We start from the raw sequence: 14,472 nt of genomic DNA, 5'->3' as shown, positions 1-14,472 counted from the left end.
AGTACCAGAGACTGACAGATACAGAATGAATCTCACACTCACAAACAGTACCAGAGACTGACAGATACAGAATGAATCTCACAATCACATTACTGCAGACTGAGTTGCGCATTACATACCAGTCCAAAAATCTCATAGTGTCAGATTGAAAGATACAGTGTCAATTCCATTGGTGCAGACTGAGCTACATATTCGATATATTGGTAATACTCATGTTATACTGAAATAAACATTATCAATACCATTGGTACAGACTGAGCTACACATTGCATTCGAGTCCACAAACCCCATAAATGATCAGACTGGAAGGTATAGTTTAAATTCTATTCACACCACCTGAGCTAAAATTATATAACAGCCCAACAATCTCATACAATATTAGACTGAAAGATACAGTATCGATTCCGTGAGTGCAGACAGGGCCACAGATTATATAGCAGTCCAACAATGTCACAACATATCAGACTCAAAGATACAATTTCAATTCCATTAGCCTAGACTGAGCTATATGTTACTCACCAGTCCAAAAGTCTCTCACAGTGTTAGACTCCGACACAGAATTAATCCCATTATTGCAGTCTTAACTACACATTACATACTAGTCCAATAATTTCAACGTGAACAGATTGAAAGGTACATTATCATTCACAATAGAGTTCAGAGATTAAGATGTAATACCACTCCAAAACTCACACACATTGTTTGATTAAAGAAAATCGAAAAGTGTATCCATATTATCAAATCAAATACTCGACAAAGAACTGTATATAATTTGGAGTGTTAAAGATACAGTTTCAAGTACGATACTCTGAACTGAAATAAGAATATGGAATGAATTCAGACTTGCACATTGTCTCAGAGACTGAATTACATAATGAATCCCACACTGAGATAAAGCAGCAGAGAATGGCAGATACAGAATGAATCCCACTCACACAGACAGTACCAGAGACTGACAGGTACATAGTTAATTCCACACTCACACACAGCACCAGAGACTGGCAGTGATGGAATTAACCTCACACTGACAGAAAGCACCAGAGACTGTCAGATACAGAATAAACTCCACTCTCATATACAGTACCAGAGATAGACAGATACAGAATAAACCCCACTCTCATATACAGTACCAGATATAGACAGAAACAGAATAAACCCCACTCTCATATACAGTACCAGAGACAGACAGATACAGAATAAACCCCACTCTCATATACAGTACCAGAGACTGACAGATACAGAATAAACCCCACTCTCATATACAGTACCAGAGACTGACAGATACAGAATAAACCCCACTCTCATATACAGTACCAGAGACTGACCTCGACTGGACGTAAGCGAGAACTGTAAAAAAGCAGAACAAATTCACATTATCTGTCGTGGTTACAGAAACAGGACAATGTGCAATGTGAGGAAAGTTTCTGTCTGTAACTTTTACTCTCGTATTTTTGCACATTTTGACGGTGAAACATGAAGACAATTGATTCATAATAAAGTTTTTCTTTCACTCATTCGATAGTTGTGAATTTGCCCCATTATATTTCACTGTACATTGCGCAGTGTTTCTCTCTGATTTCCCAGAACACGATTTACATTGCTCCTCTACCCCATTTAGACTCTTATTTTCCAAGCAGTATGTGGCCTCCTTATTCCCCCTAGCGAAATGCCCCACCTCACACCTTTCTATATTGAAATTCAATGGCCATTTGCACGGCCGTTCTGCAAGTTTATTTTGTCCCAGTCTTCCTCAGTATAGACAATACCCCCTAAATCAATTACAAGAATTTAACACAGCATTACAAGTAGTGTTTGGTCAAACAAAATGTACTTGCAGCTCGTCTCCATTGCCAGTTTTTCTAAATCCCACCCGTGCAATATAATGTGAAGAATGAGTTTATATTCTGTCCCTCTCTCATCTGTAAACTTCAATGACCCGGGGTTTGGGGACATCTACTGGCCGGAAGCAGAACTGCAACAGTTCGGAACAAATTGCTGAAACCGGACAAGGTGCAGTGTGAGCGTGTTTGTGATTGGTGGCAGGTATTAAATCTGATTTTTTTATACCTGTCCATTAAACTTTAGTGTTTGTTACTGAACAGTAAACAGAGCCGGACAGAAAGAATGTGGGGAGTTATACAAAGAGCATCTATTGCAGGCATCAGGTGAGAAGTTTGAAGGACTAATTTTAAACAGCGGCTGTTTTGTTTCGGTTGAACTGTTCATTCCAAGGCAGAGGGAATTAGAAATCTGATGTGTGCAACGGTCCCGTCCCCATCGGTAGTCCCATTCATTGATCAGTGCAGCGGTTGGGTTGTGTCTGGATGTCACTAAATTGTTGTAAAACAGCCCAACACACCTGGTGTGCAGAAGCTGAGTGCTGCAGTACTGCAGTGGAGTCAGACACTGACACTGTTTGTATCGCTGGTTTTCATTTGTGGTTATTACAATGATTATTAACAGAGATTCAATTGATCAGTTTTGTATTTTCTACTTTACCTGTTCTTGAATTACAAGACATACTTTTTCTTCCTACAGTTAAATCCTTGAAGGACCCAGAATCAGTGTGATGTTTACTCCACCCGGGGCACAAGGAGCAGTCAGTGCAGCCAGCTCCTTCTCACACACAGTAGGTACCTTATCACTCACAGAGCACAGAGACACAGACAAGTCATCAGTCCCACAGTCTCAGACAGCAGAAATAGTCAGTCGCGCACTGATCCCAATCCAACAGTCAAAGAGAGCAGGAGAGAAAGACATAATTCCCATTTCACAATGACTCAGTATCGCTGACCGGCAGATAAATATTTCCCAGTCCAAAATCACACCCAGTATCAGATTGAAAGGCACGGTGTTAATCTCACATTCGTTCAGCCTTAGCTACAAATTAACTACCAGGTAGAACTGACACATGGTACTGATCGATAGATACAGAATGAATCACAATAGTGTACTCCAAGATTCAAATTAAATACCAGCCCACAACTCACACACATTATGAGTTTAAAGATGCCATATTCATGACAATAGTGTACACTGAGATATAAATTAGATACCAGTTCAGATGTTACCCATATTTGACTCACATATGTCCAAAAACCTCATAGTGTCAGAATGAAATGTACAGTTTCAATTCCTTTACTGCAGGCTGAGGTACACATTAGATACCAGTCGAAAATTCTCATACAGTATCAGATTGAAAGACACTGTATCAATCCCATTATTGCAGACTGAGCTACACATCACATACCAGTCCAAAAATCTCAGTGTCAAGTTGAAAGATACAGTATCAATCCCATTAGTGCAGATTGAGCTACACATTATATACCAGTCCAACATTCGCATAAGGTATCGTACTGGAAGATAAAATATCAATTCCTTTACTGCAGACAGAGGTTCACATTAGATACCTGTCCAAAAATCACATACAGTATCATACTGAAATATATAGTATCGATTAGATTAGTACAGACTGACCGACACGTTACATACCAGTACAAAAATCTCACACAGTGTCAGACTGGAAGATACAGTATCAATTCCATTAGTGCAGACTGAACTATACCTTACAAACCAGTCTAAATATATTGCGCAGTGTCAGACTGAAAGGTACAGTCTGAATTCCATTCGTGCAGACTGAGCTACACATTATATACCGTCCAAAATTCACATGCATCATCATACTGAAACAGACAGTGTGAATCCCATTAGTGTAGACTCAGCTACACATCAGAAACCAGTCCAAAAATCTCTCGCAGTGTCTGACTGAAAGTTAGAGTGTCAATTCCATTAGTACAGACTGAACCACACATTTCATACCAGTCGAAAAATCTCATACAGTGTCAGACTGAAAGATACAATATCAATTCCATTAGCCCAGACTGAGCTACACAATAAATACCAGTCCAATAATTTCACAGTAAAAGATTGAAATGTACATTATCTTCACAGAGATTAAAATGTAATCCGACAACAAAACTCACACACGTTGTTTGATTAAAATAAAATCCGAAACTGTATCCATATTTACAAATTAATGCTAGATGAAAGATTTGCATACATTAATGACTTAAAGATACAGTTTGAAACACCATACTGTAACCTGAAATAAGAATACAGAACGAATCCAGACTTGCACTTTGCCCAGAGACTGAGTTACAGAATGAATCCAAACTGAGATAAAATACCAGAGACTGACAGTCAAAGAATGAATCCCACACTCACAGATAGCACCAGAGATTGACAGATACAGAATGAATCCCACACTCACACACATTCCCAGAGATTGACAGTCACAGAATGAATCCCACACTCACATACAGTACCAGAGACTGAGAGATACAGAATGAATCCCACACTCACAGACTGTACTGGAGACTGACGGATACAGAATGAATATCACACTCACATATAGTACCAGAGATTGACAGATACAGAATGAATCCCACACTCACAGACTGTACTGGAGACTGACGGATACAGAATGAATATCACACTCACATACAGTAACAGAGACTGACGGACAGAGAATTAATCCCAAACTCACATGCAGTCTGACATCTACTGGCCATAAGTGAGAACTGTAACAGAGTGGAACAAATTCACATTATCTTTCGTCGTTCCAGATTCAGGACAATGTGCAATGTGAGGAAATAGTTTCTCTCTGTAACTTCTACTCTCGTACTTTTTCATATTTTGTCCGTGAAAAATTAGACAATTGATTCATAATAAAGTTTTTGTTTTGCTCATTCGAAAGTTGCCCCATTATGTTTCACTCGACATTGCACAAGATTTCTGTCTGATTTCTCAGGACTCGATTTATATTAATTCAAATAAACCGAACTGAAACACAAATAAAAACTGAGCGCAAATCTGCAAGTTTCAACGGCGACCGTCAAAAGTGAAAGGGATAAAATATAGAAATAATTAAAACCGAAAATGCTGGAAAGACTCAGCAGGTCCGGCAGCATCTGTGGAGAAGGGAAGCTCGGGTTAACGGTTCAGGACTATGACCCTTCTATAGATCAGAAAGGTTAATCCGACATAATTGAAACAAGGAACGGGAATCAGCAGAGGGAAAGACTTCAGAAAATCAATTAATTTCACTGAATCCGGGCAATTGTGTTCCGTATCCACTGTACAGATCAGGGCACATAATAATACAAAGGATCAGAGTTAAATTCAACGTTATGGGAGAAATAAATGAATTTTAAAAGTATTTTTATGTAAATTTGACCCGTTTGTGTTTTGGAAACACTATCGCTCTGAACATCATCAAATTCGGTTCAAGTCTTGGTGTTTCTGAATTCAGCGAACTGGGATTCAAACCTGTTGGAATTAACTGTTTGGAAGGCAGCTCTACTCACCATTATAGCACCTTAGTTCACTCGGAGGGAGAAATAGAGTGTTTCTGTGGAGTTTCGGACTGAATTGCTCCCTTTTGGTTTCTGGCACTTTAATCATAGACAATAAACAGTTCCCAAACATCAGCCCCTGAACAGACACAACAAGCTGATGGAATTTCTCATTCTTTGATATTAAATAAGGTGATGGCAAAAGCGAATGGAAAGAGGTTAGGAAGAAGTCACAAAAACAATTAGGGAAGCAAACAGGAACTACGAAATCAAATTATCAAGGAATACAAAAATAAATAGTATATTATTCCACAGGCACAAAAATAACAAAAGGAAAATCAGAATATCTGAGGGCCACGAAGGGATGCACAAGATAAACTAACAGATAACGTCAGCGAAATGCCAGAAATATTGAATTATTACTTTGCCTCAGTATTTACCCGGGAGATTAACAGGGTGAACATGATATTAGAGGAAGAGGTCAATAAAGATATCAAGACATTTAAATTAGAAAGGGTGGGTAAAATCCTGGTCCAGATAGATTGCATCCGTGCATATTAAATGAAGCAAGGGAAGGGACAGCAGAGGCACTGTTACATATATAGAAAAAATCATCACAAAAAGGAATAGTGCCAGAGGACTGGATGACAGTTAATGTGATTCTTATATTTTAAAACAGGAGATAGAACAAGTCCAGGGAACTATAGACCAGTTAACTAAAGGCCGGTGGTCGGAATGATCATGGAATCTTTCACTCAATGCTGCAATAGAAAAATTGTAAACAATTTTACAACACCAAGTTATAGTCCAGCAATTTTATTTTAAATTCACAAGCTTTCGGAGGCTTCCTCCTTCGTCAGGTGAACGATGTGAAAATGACGAAGGAGGAAGCCTCCGAAAGCTTGTGAATTTGAAATAAAATTGCTGGACTATAACTTGGTGTTGTAAAATTGTTTTCAATTGTCAACCCCAGTCCATCACCGGCATCTCCACATCATGACTGCAATAGAAAAACATCGAGAAACCGAAAATATAATAAAGAATAGACAGCACGGATTTCAGAAAGGGAAGGTTTAACAGTTTGACAGAAGGTTTGAAAGTTTAAATTGTAGTTCAACATAACTTATCTGCTTTTCAATTCTACTCCTCCAGAAACAAACCTCTGTGTTTGCTTTTTATGGACTTATCAACCTGTGTTGCTACTTTTAACGATTTGTCAATCTGTACCCCTAAATCCCTTTACACTTCGACTCCATTTAGACTCTTATTTTCCAAGCAGTATGTGGCCTCCTTATTCCCGCGAGCAAAATGCACCACCTCACACCTTTCTATATGGAAATTCAAAGGCCATTTGCACCGCCTTTCAGCAAGCTTATTAAAGTCAGTATAGATAATACCCCCTAAATTCATTACAAGCATTTAATACAGCATTACAACTAATGTTTTATCTATAAAATGTTCTCCATTCCCAGTTTTTGAAAATCCCACTCGTGCAATATAATGTGAAGAATGAGTTTATCTTCTGTCCCTCTCTCATCTGGAAACTTCAATGACCCGGGGTTTGAGGACATCTACTGGCCGGAAGAAGAACTGCAACAGTTCGGAACAAATTGCTGAAACCGGACAATGTGCAGTGTGAGCGTGTTTGTGATTGGTGGCAGGTATTAAATCTGATTGGTTTCTTCAGATATCCAATCAGATCGATAAAGGAAAAATATTGTGACATCAGTCCCAATCACAATCATTGTCTTCCCCCATCCCTCATTACCATAGTAAACAATTTTACAACACCAAGTTATAGTCCAGCAATTTTATTTTAAATTCACAAGCTTTCGGAGATTTTCTCCTTCCTCAGGTAAATGTGAGGAAGGAGAAAATCTCCGAAAGCTTGTGAATTTAAAATAAAATTGCTGGACTATAACATGGTGTTGTAAAATTGTTTACAATTGTCAACCCCAGTCCATCACCGGCATCTCCACATCATCATTACCATAGGGCTGTGGGGCTGCCGATTTAATCCGAACTCGGAGCGGATTTGGGTCATTTCTGGGTCTGAGATTGAGTTTGAAAATGCCTGAGGACAAGAAAGCAGCTCCCAAGAAGGGCGCCAAGAAAACCTTGAATAAAGCACCAGCCAAGGGCGGCAAGAAGCGGAGAAAGTCGAGGAAGGAGAGTTACTCCATCTACGTCTACAAAGTGATGAAGCAGGTTCACCCCGACACCGGCATCTCCTCCAAGGCCATGAGCATCATGAACTCCTTTGTGAACGATATTTTCGAGCGCATCGCGGGTGAGGCTTCCCGCCTGGCCCATTATAATAAACGGCACACCATCAGCTCCCGGGAGATCCAGACCGCCGTGCGCCTGCTGCTGCCCGGGGAACTGGCCAAGCACGCCGTGTCGGAAGGGACAAAGGCGGTGACCAAGTACACCAGCTCCAAGTAAAACTCCACAATGTACTGAAAAAAAAATAAACACAAAGGCTCTTTTAAGAGCCACCCACAGTCTCTCTGAAGACGCTGTACCGACACCTCTGTATGGAATCATTTTACTGTAGATAGTTTGATACTAACTGTCTCTCTATAACTCTTGTGTTTTTGTAGTTTCTCTTGAAATCTGGAAGATTCTCATAATCACAGCCCGGTTTAATCTGTGTATCGCTTTTTTATTGAGTCCCAATAACCAAAAACGTGTCCCTGATCCTCTCATTCCCGTTCATTTTCCACCCCTTCCCCCGCATCTGCCCCTTCAGAGCCGTTTTCAGGCGGTGGATTAGACTTCAGTCATTTCTTTCTCCTTTTCACGTTTGTTTGTTCATTATTCGGGAATATCACTTTCAGAACCGCAATCCTTTGTAAAACAGCAGCCCTGAAAGGGACTTCACACCGAGTACAGAATAGTCTAAAGGCTCTGTCACAGTTCGACTTCTTACACCAGGAGTCTCGGCTCCGGTTTCGATCGCGCTGCAGCTCATGTGAACAGGGATCAATCCACAATCTGTGGTTTGTTACTTTTACAAAGATTGAGCTGGAATCTGTCCCGTTACAAAATGGGACTTTATTCCCGCCCGATTAAAAGCGAACGGTGAATGAAGCCGGATTTTAACCGGATTGTAAAAGATTCTGGAAGTTGTGACGGGAAATGTGGAATAAAGAGTAAAAGGAGAGAGATTTTTAAATCTTTGTCTTTACGCGACATTATTAACTAAATCCGCTTCTTGTGTTACAAATATATTGGCGGGCATTTCAAATTTGAAAAAACGGTTCAGTTCGGTTTTTTCCGCCCTTTTCTCATTGCCGGCTATTGATTGGTGAATAAAACAGCTCTCTGATTGGGCTGTTCATTGAACCAATGAGTTTGAGAACAGATGAACCAATCACAAGTGCCCCCACTGCACTCCTCCAGAGCGTATAAGAAGGGCGAGTGCGGGAGGATTTCTTCATTCTTTGTGAAGTGTTTGTGAGATTGTGGAAATGTCTGGAAGAGGAAAAACCGGCGGTAAAGCTCGGGCCAAGGCCAAGTCTCGCTCATCCCGGGCCGGACTGCAATTCCCTGTGGGCCGTGTTCACAGGCTCCTGCGAAAGGGGAACTACGCTGAACGTGTGGGTGCCGGAGCCCCGGTCTATCTGGCTGCTGTGCTCGAGTATCTGACGGCTGAAATTCTCGAGCTGGCCGGCAACGCAGCCCGGGACAACAAGAAGACCCGCATCATCCCCAGACACCTACAGCTGGCCATCCGCAACGACGAGGAGCTCAACAAGCTGCTGGGACGGGTGACCATCGCTCAGGGTGGGGTGCTGCCTAATATCCAGGCCGTGCTGCTGCCGAAGAAAACCAGCACTGTGAGCTCCAAGAGCAAGTAACGCGGCCAAGATTTAATCTGATAACCCAAAGGCTCTTTTCAGAGCCACCCACTGTATCGATGGAAGGGCTGGTTACTGTCTGAAGAGAATGACCTATTGATTACAGTTATCCCCGGTCTACGTTAATACATTACATCGCGACAGCGGTTAAAGGAATGGGAGCCAATGTAAGTCACCGAGCACATGGGTGACAGGTGAACGGTACCCAATGGGATTTGGAATAGGGCAACCGAGTTTTGGAGGTGTTCAAGTTTACAGAGGGCGGAAGATAGGAGGCTGACCAGGAGAGCATTGGAATCGCCAAGTCTGGAGGTAACAAGGTCAGGGTGAAGATTTCAGCACCACATCAGTTGAGGCGGAGACGCGCGATGTTTCGGGGGTGGATGTTGGGTCTGTTCATCCCGGTCCCTGGATGTTGGGTCTGTTCATCCCGGTCCCTGAATCTATCCAATTTTGCACTGACTCCAGCTCTAATTCAACTCATTATACCCACAGAGGACCAATCTCCATCCATCCATGTCCCTGAATCGATCCAGTCCCACACAGGATCTGTCACCATCCATTCCGTTCCCATAATCTATCCAGTCCCCAATGACCTCAGCTCGAATTAAACTCATTTTACTCACACAGGACCAGTCTCCATCCATCCCGGTGCCTGAATCGATCCAGTCCCCACACAGGACAAGTCTCCATCCATCCCCGGTCCCTCAATCTATCCAGTCCCATACTGACCCAAACACGGAAAGGTATCGGGTGCCTTCCACACCGATTTATGTTTATTGAACTATTGGGCGCCTTCTGTCAGCTACAAATCTGAAAACTAAAACTCCCTCTTCCAACGGTCCCGTAGCGGCACTGATTGATTCTGTTATGATAGTGATTGTATTGGAACTGTAGTGTGCCTCATTTATTGAATTTAAATTGTATTTTCCGCCTTTTTTTCTGGAAATCCTTGAATATTAAGCCGGAGTCTGTAAGGATTGTGTCTGAATTTATATTTCGCATTTGATGCTGGTGAAAATTTTATAAAGGACGGTAACTAATTCCTGGAGGCGGAGCTTGACGTTGCCTGTCCGCTTGTCCGTCATTCTGAGCCAGTCTCCTCCCCTCCCGCACTTCATGCTCTGTCTGTCATTCAAACACTCCTCCCCGGCCTCTCCGATAATGTGCCTTTCTCAACCAGGTCGGGGCGGGCTTTATAAATAGAGAAGAAAGGCGAGAGTTTTTCATTCAGCGGCGATCTGAGTGAAAAATTATCATGTCTGGCAGAGGTAAAGGAGGAAAAGGACTGGGGAAAGGAGGAGCCAAGCGGCACCGGAAAGTGCTTCGTGATAACATCCAGGGGATCACCAAACCAGCCATCCGCCGCCTGGCTCGCCGTGGCGGTGTCAAGCGGATCTCGGGTCTGATCTACGAGGAAACCCGCGGGGTGCTGAAGGTTTTCCTGGAGAATGTGATCAGGGACGCGGTCACCTACACTGAACACGCCAAGCGCAAGACGGTCACTGCCATGGATGTGGTGTACGCTCTGAAACGGCAGGGCCGCACTCTCTATGGATTCGGCGGCTGAACGACTCGACCCTTTCTAACCGGACACAAAACAAAGGCGCTTCTAAGAGCCACCCACCGCCTCACAGAGAGAGCACTGACCTGGGAACTGGTGCGGGATATATGGGGCTAGGGAGTTTTCTGGAACACACAGTACGGTGACGTGGGATCGGCGGCGTGCTGCACCGGTTACTTCGGGCAACATTTCCCTTAATGAGTGCACTGAATTGTCCAGGGAACGTTACAAGTGAGTTTACCCGGACCCGCATTCCCCCTCAGTGAAATGCTCCTTCACTCCATTCGCTCTGTTTTGGTTCTATTTATCAGTCAGATGTTGTGATGTGGGACCGGGGGTTTCCATGGGAGAACTGGTTAAACTGAGCCGCTGTGATAAGGGGCCAGCTTGTGATATGGATTTTCCCTCTGACGGTTGTTTCTGACACTGATACTGAGAGGGTTTGTGAAATTGAACCGTTTGAGCTCAGTCATTGGGGACCTGGAATTACCACAGGCCCAACTCTCAAAGCCCGCTCCAAACTGATGCTACTTCTCATTGGTTGCTTTGCTTGAAAACTAATTTCCTTAACCAATCGGAGAGACGTCAATACGAAAACAGAGCAAATTATTGGCCAGAATTGACCGATTTTTTTAAAATTTGAAAAAGGCCGCCAATTTCAGTGTATGTCGTTTTCAGACAAAGACTTAAAATCTCTTTGTAATAATGTTATTCCGTATTACACGTCCCAAATTCCTAGCGCTGTTTAAAAAACACATTGTCTGTAACTTGCGGAATAAAACCCCATTCATAGATTGCTGATATGGACAAATTTCACTTCTACCTGTAAACGTAACAAATTCCAGGTTATCGATTTATTCCGTTGCAGGGACTGAACAGGAGCCGTGTGTCCTGAAAACGGAATCATTGACGAAGCCTTAAAATGAGCCTATTCTTTTCTCCAAGACGTTCATTCTGGATTGTTACACTGCGGGGAACGTGCTGGTAATATGCGGGATATAAATATCAGTAATTAATTATTTCAGAGATTGGCTCCGCAGTGAGAAAGGCGAAGGAACTGAATTCTGATTCTTAGCCCTGAAAGTGGTGGTTAACGGGAAAACCGGGGGCGGTGTAAATCTGAATGAGAGCGAGAGCAAAGCAAAAGGGGAATTGAACGGACCCCGGATCCGTGTTCACTTTATTGGGCAGTAAATTCTACAGAGACAAACATTAAAATGGGGCAGTTTCACTGATTTTTTCAATTTCTCCACCAGTTTCAAAGGATGAAGACCGAGTAAAGCAGCAATTCTGAATCTGTCAGTCTCTGGTCCTGTGTGTGTGGGATTCATTCAGTATCTGTCAGTGTGTGGAACTGTATGTGAGTGTGGGATTGATTCTGTATCTGTCAGTTTCTGGTATTGTATGTGACTGAGGGTTTCATTCTGTATCTGTCACTCTCTGGTACTTTGTCTGAGCGTGGGATTGATTCTGTAACTGTCACTCTTTGATATTGTATGTGAGTGACGAATTTATTCTGTATCTCACTCTCTGGTACTGTATGTAAATGTGGGATTAATTCTGTATCTCTCACTCTCTGGTACTGTGTGTGAGTGTGGGATTCATTCTGTATTTCTCAGTCCGTGGAACTGTATGTGAGTGTGAGAGGGCAGGGACCTTTGTACAGGTCAGGTTTCTGATCCCCTCTCCCATGGGACTAACCTTTTAACCGAAACCCAACAGCCGCTGTTTAAAATGTATCCTTCACACTTCTCACCTGATGCCTGCAATAGATGCTCTTTGTATAACTCCCCACATCCTTACTGTCCGGCTCTGTTTCCACTCTTCACTGTCCAACCACAGAGTGAGACTGGAACTAAACCAGGAACATTCACTATTGGTTTGGTGGGAGAAAGCAGCAATGATTTTAAATAGCAGGTTCTTCCCATTCTGAGTGTGAAACGGACACACTGGTGGGAATGTGAGACTGATATTGTGCCTCTCTGTGTCTCTGTCTCTCGCGCTGTCCATGAAGGTGGGATACTGTTACTGAGCGTGAAACGGACACACTGAGAGGAAGTGTGAGACTGATACTGTGTCTGTGTGTATGTCTCTCTCTCTGTTTGTCTGTCGGTCTTTCTTTCTCTCTCTCTCTTGTGCTGTACATGAAAGCAGGATACTGTTAATGAGCGTAATATAGATACCCTGTTGTAAGGTAAAGACTCATTCTGTGTCTGTGAACAGACCTCCGGTTCTGTTGGTCAGACGGTCACTGTCCCTTCTATTATGTATGCGCCGGTCTGACGGTGCATTTACCTGTCTCCAGTCCAGTAAGGAAAGGTGGAGAGACACAGCCTGTAACTGTCTGACACTGGACTGCCTGTTAGTGTTGAATATATTCAGTAACTAGCCGTCCAAGGGGATTGAGAACGGGACGGATAGGACACCAGTTACGATTGTTTGTCAGTCAGTTTCGGAGGAGAGAGAGACACAGAGAGATTGGAGGAGCCCAGAGCGGATAATTTGTATTTTCATCTTAATCAAACATATTTCTGTGTCGAACAATATAATAATGTAAAACCAGATGTGGATTATCACATCCACAGCTGTGATTGACTCCTGCCCCTGAATCTGGGGACCAGACACTGTGAGGAGCTTCGGCCTCAGAGTGTTTAACAGTTACTGAGCTGGGAAACTACAACAACCCCCGAGAATCTGCAGCACAGGCCGAGCGGGGAGGAAAGCCTGTCCCGGGAATTGTCAATCTGGCGAACAGTTTGTCCTGTGAATGTGAACATTGTGTCAGAGAGAGTGTGTTAAAGGGGCGGGCGGGTTAGATTAATGTCACTGTGTTTGTGTGGCCGGTCTCATCGCCGGATTTCCAAGTCTATTTTGAGTAAAATTTAAAAAAATCCCTGTCAAAGGAACGTCCTCCTCCCCTGCCGAGCTCCCAAGTGGAAATTTAAGGTAAAGTTTGAATTCAATTCAAGATTTCAGCCGAAAAACGGAGATCATGTCGGCGATCGGGTGAGAGAGCGCGATCAGTGCAGCAATGAAACGGGTTTAAATCGAAACTGGTGCTTTTAATTCCGGTGAAAGTTTTTCGACAGCAAACATCCCGGTGTTAGAGATAGGAAGGGGCTAGTCTGGGACTCTGGAGTGCCCGATTTGAATTGGAATCGGGGAGTTTAAGAGGAGAGAGAAACACAGAGAGGCTGGAGGGGCCGGGAGCTGACAGCAGGATGTCTCCGCCCCGTCCGCTCTGTGCCTTTAAGTTGCTCTGTGCCGCCGCCTCTCGTTTCATTTCTGACCCAGCTCTGACTGTCAGAGAGATTTTCTACAGATTCCCGGACATGACAGACACTGCAGCCGCCGAAACGGCACCTCCTGCCGCCGCCGCTCCACCCAAGGCTCCCAAGAAGAAGAAGGCGGTTCCCAGACCCAAGTCCACCGGTCCCCCGTTGGGAGAACAGATCCTCAAGATTGTGGCGGATTGCAAGGATCGCAAGGGGATATCCCTGGCCGCGATAAAGAAGTTTCTGGCTACCAAAGGCCTGGATGTGGAGAAGCTCCGGTCCCAGATCAAATTAAGTATCAAGAGAAATGTGGAAAAAGGCTCCCTGGTGCAGATCAAGGGCACGGGCGCCTCGGGCTCCTTCAGAGTCGCTAAGAAGGAAACCCAGGCAAAAGTGGTGAAGAAGGTGAAGAAACA

At 43.4% G+C, this 14,472-nt stretch overlaps 1 protein-coding gene across 1 annotated transcript; it reads left to right on the top strand.

Moving 5' to 3' along the window:
* The first annotated feature begins 8,773 nt into the window (after window positions 1–8,773).
* LOC137316809 (histone H2A-like) lies at window positions 8,774–9,217 on the top strand. The gene has a single exon (XM_067980659.1). It carries the CDS (start codon window positions 8,828–8,830, stop codon window positions 9,215–9,217), a length of 390 nt encoding a protein of 129 aa, XP_067836760.1. The 5' UTR covers window positions 8,774–8,827.
* Window positions 9,218–14,472: the final 5,255 nt, after the last annotated feature.

The sequence above is a fragment of the Heptranchias perlo genome, unplaced genomic scaffold (assembly GCF_035084215.1).
Source record: "Heptranchias perlo isolate sHepPer1 unplaced genomic scaffold, sHepPer1.hap1 HAP1_SCAFFOLD_60, whole genome shotgun sequence".
Classification (NCBI taxonomy): domain Eukaryota; kingdom Metazoa; phylum Chordata; class Chondrichthyes; order Hexanchiformes; family Hexanchidae; genus Heptranchias; species Heptranchias perlo.
This window is presented reverse-complemented; position numbering and strand designations above follow the sequence as displayed.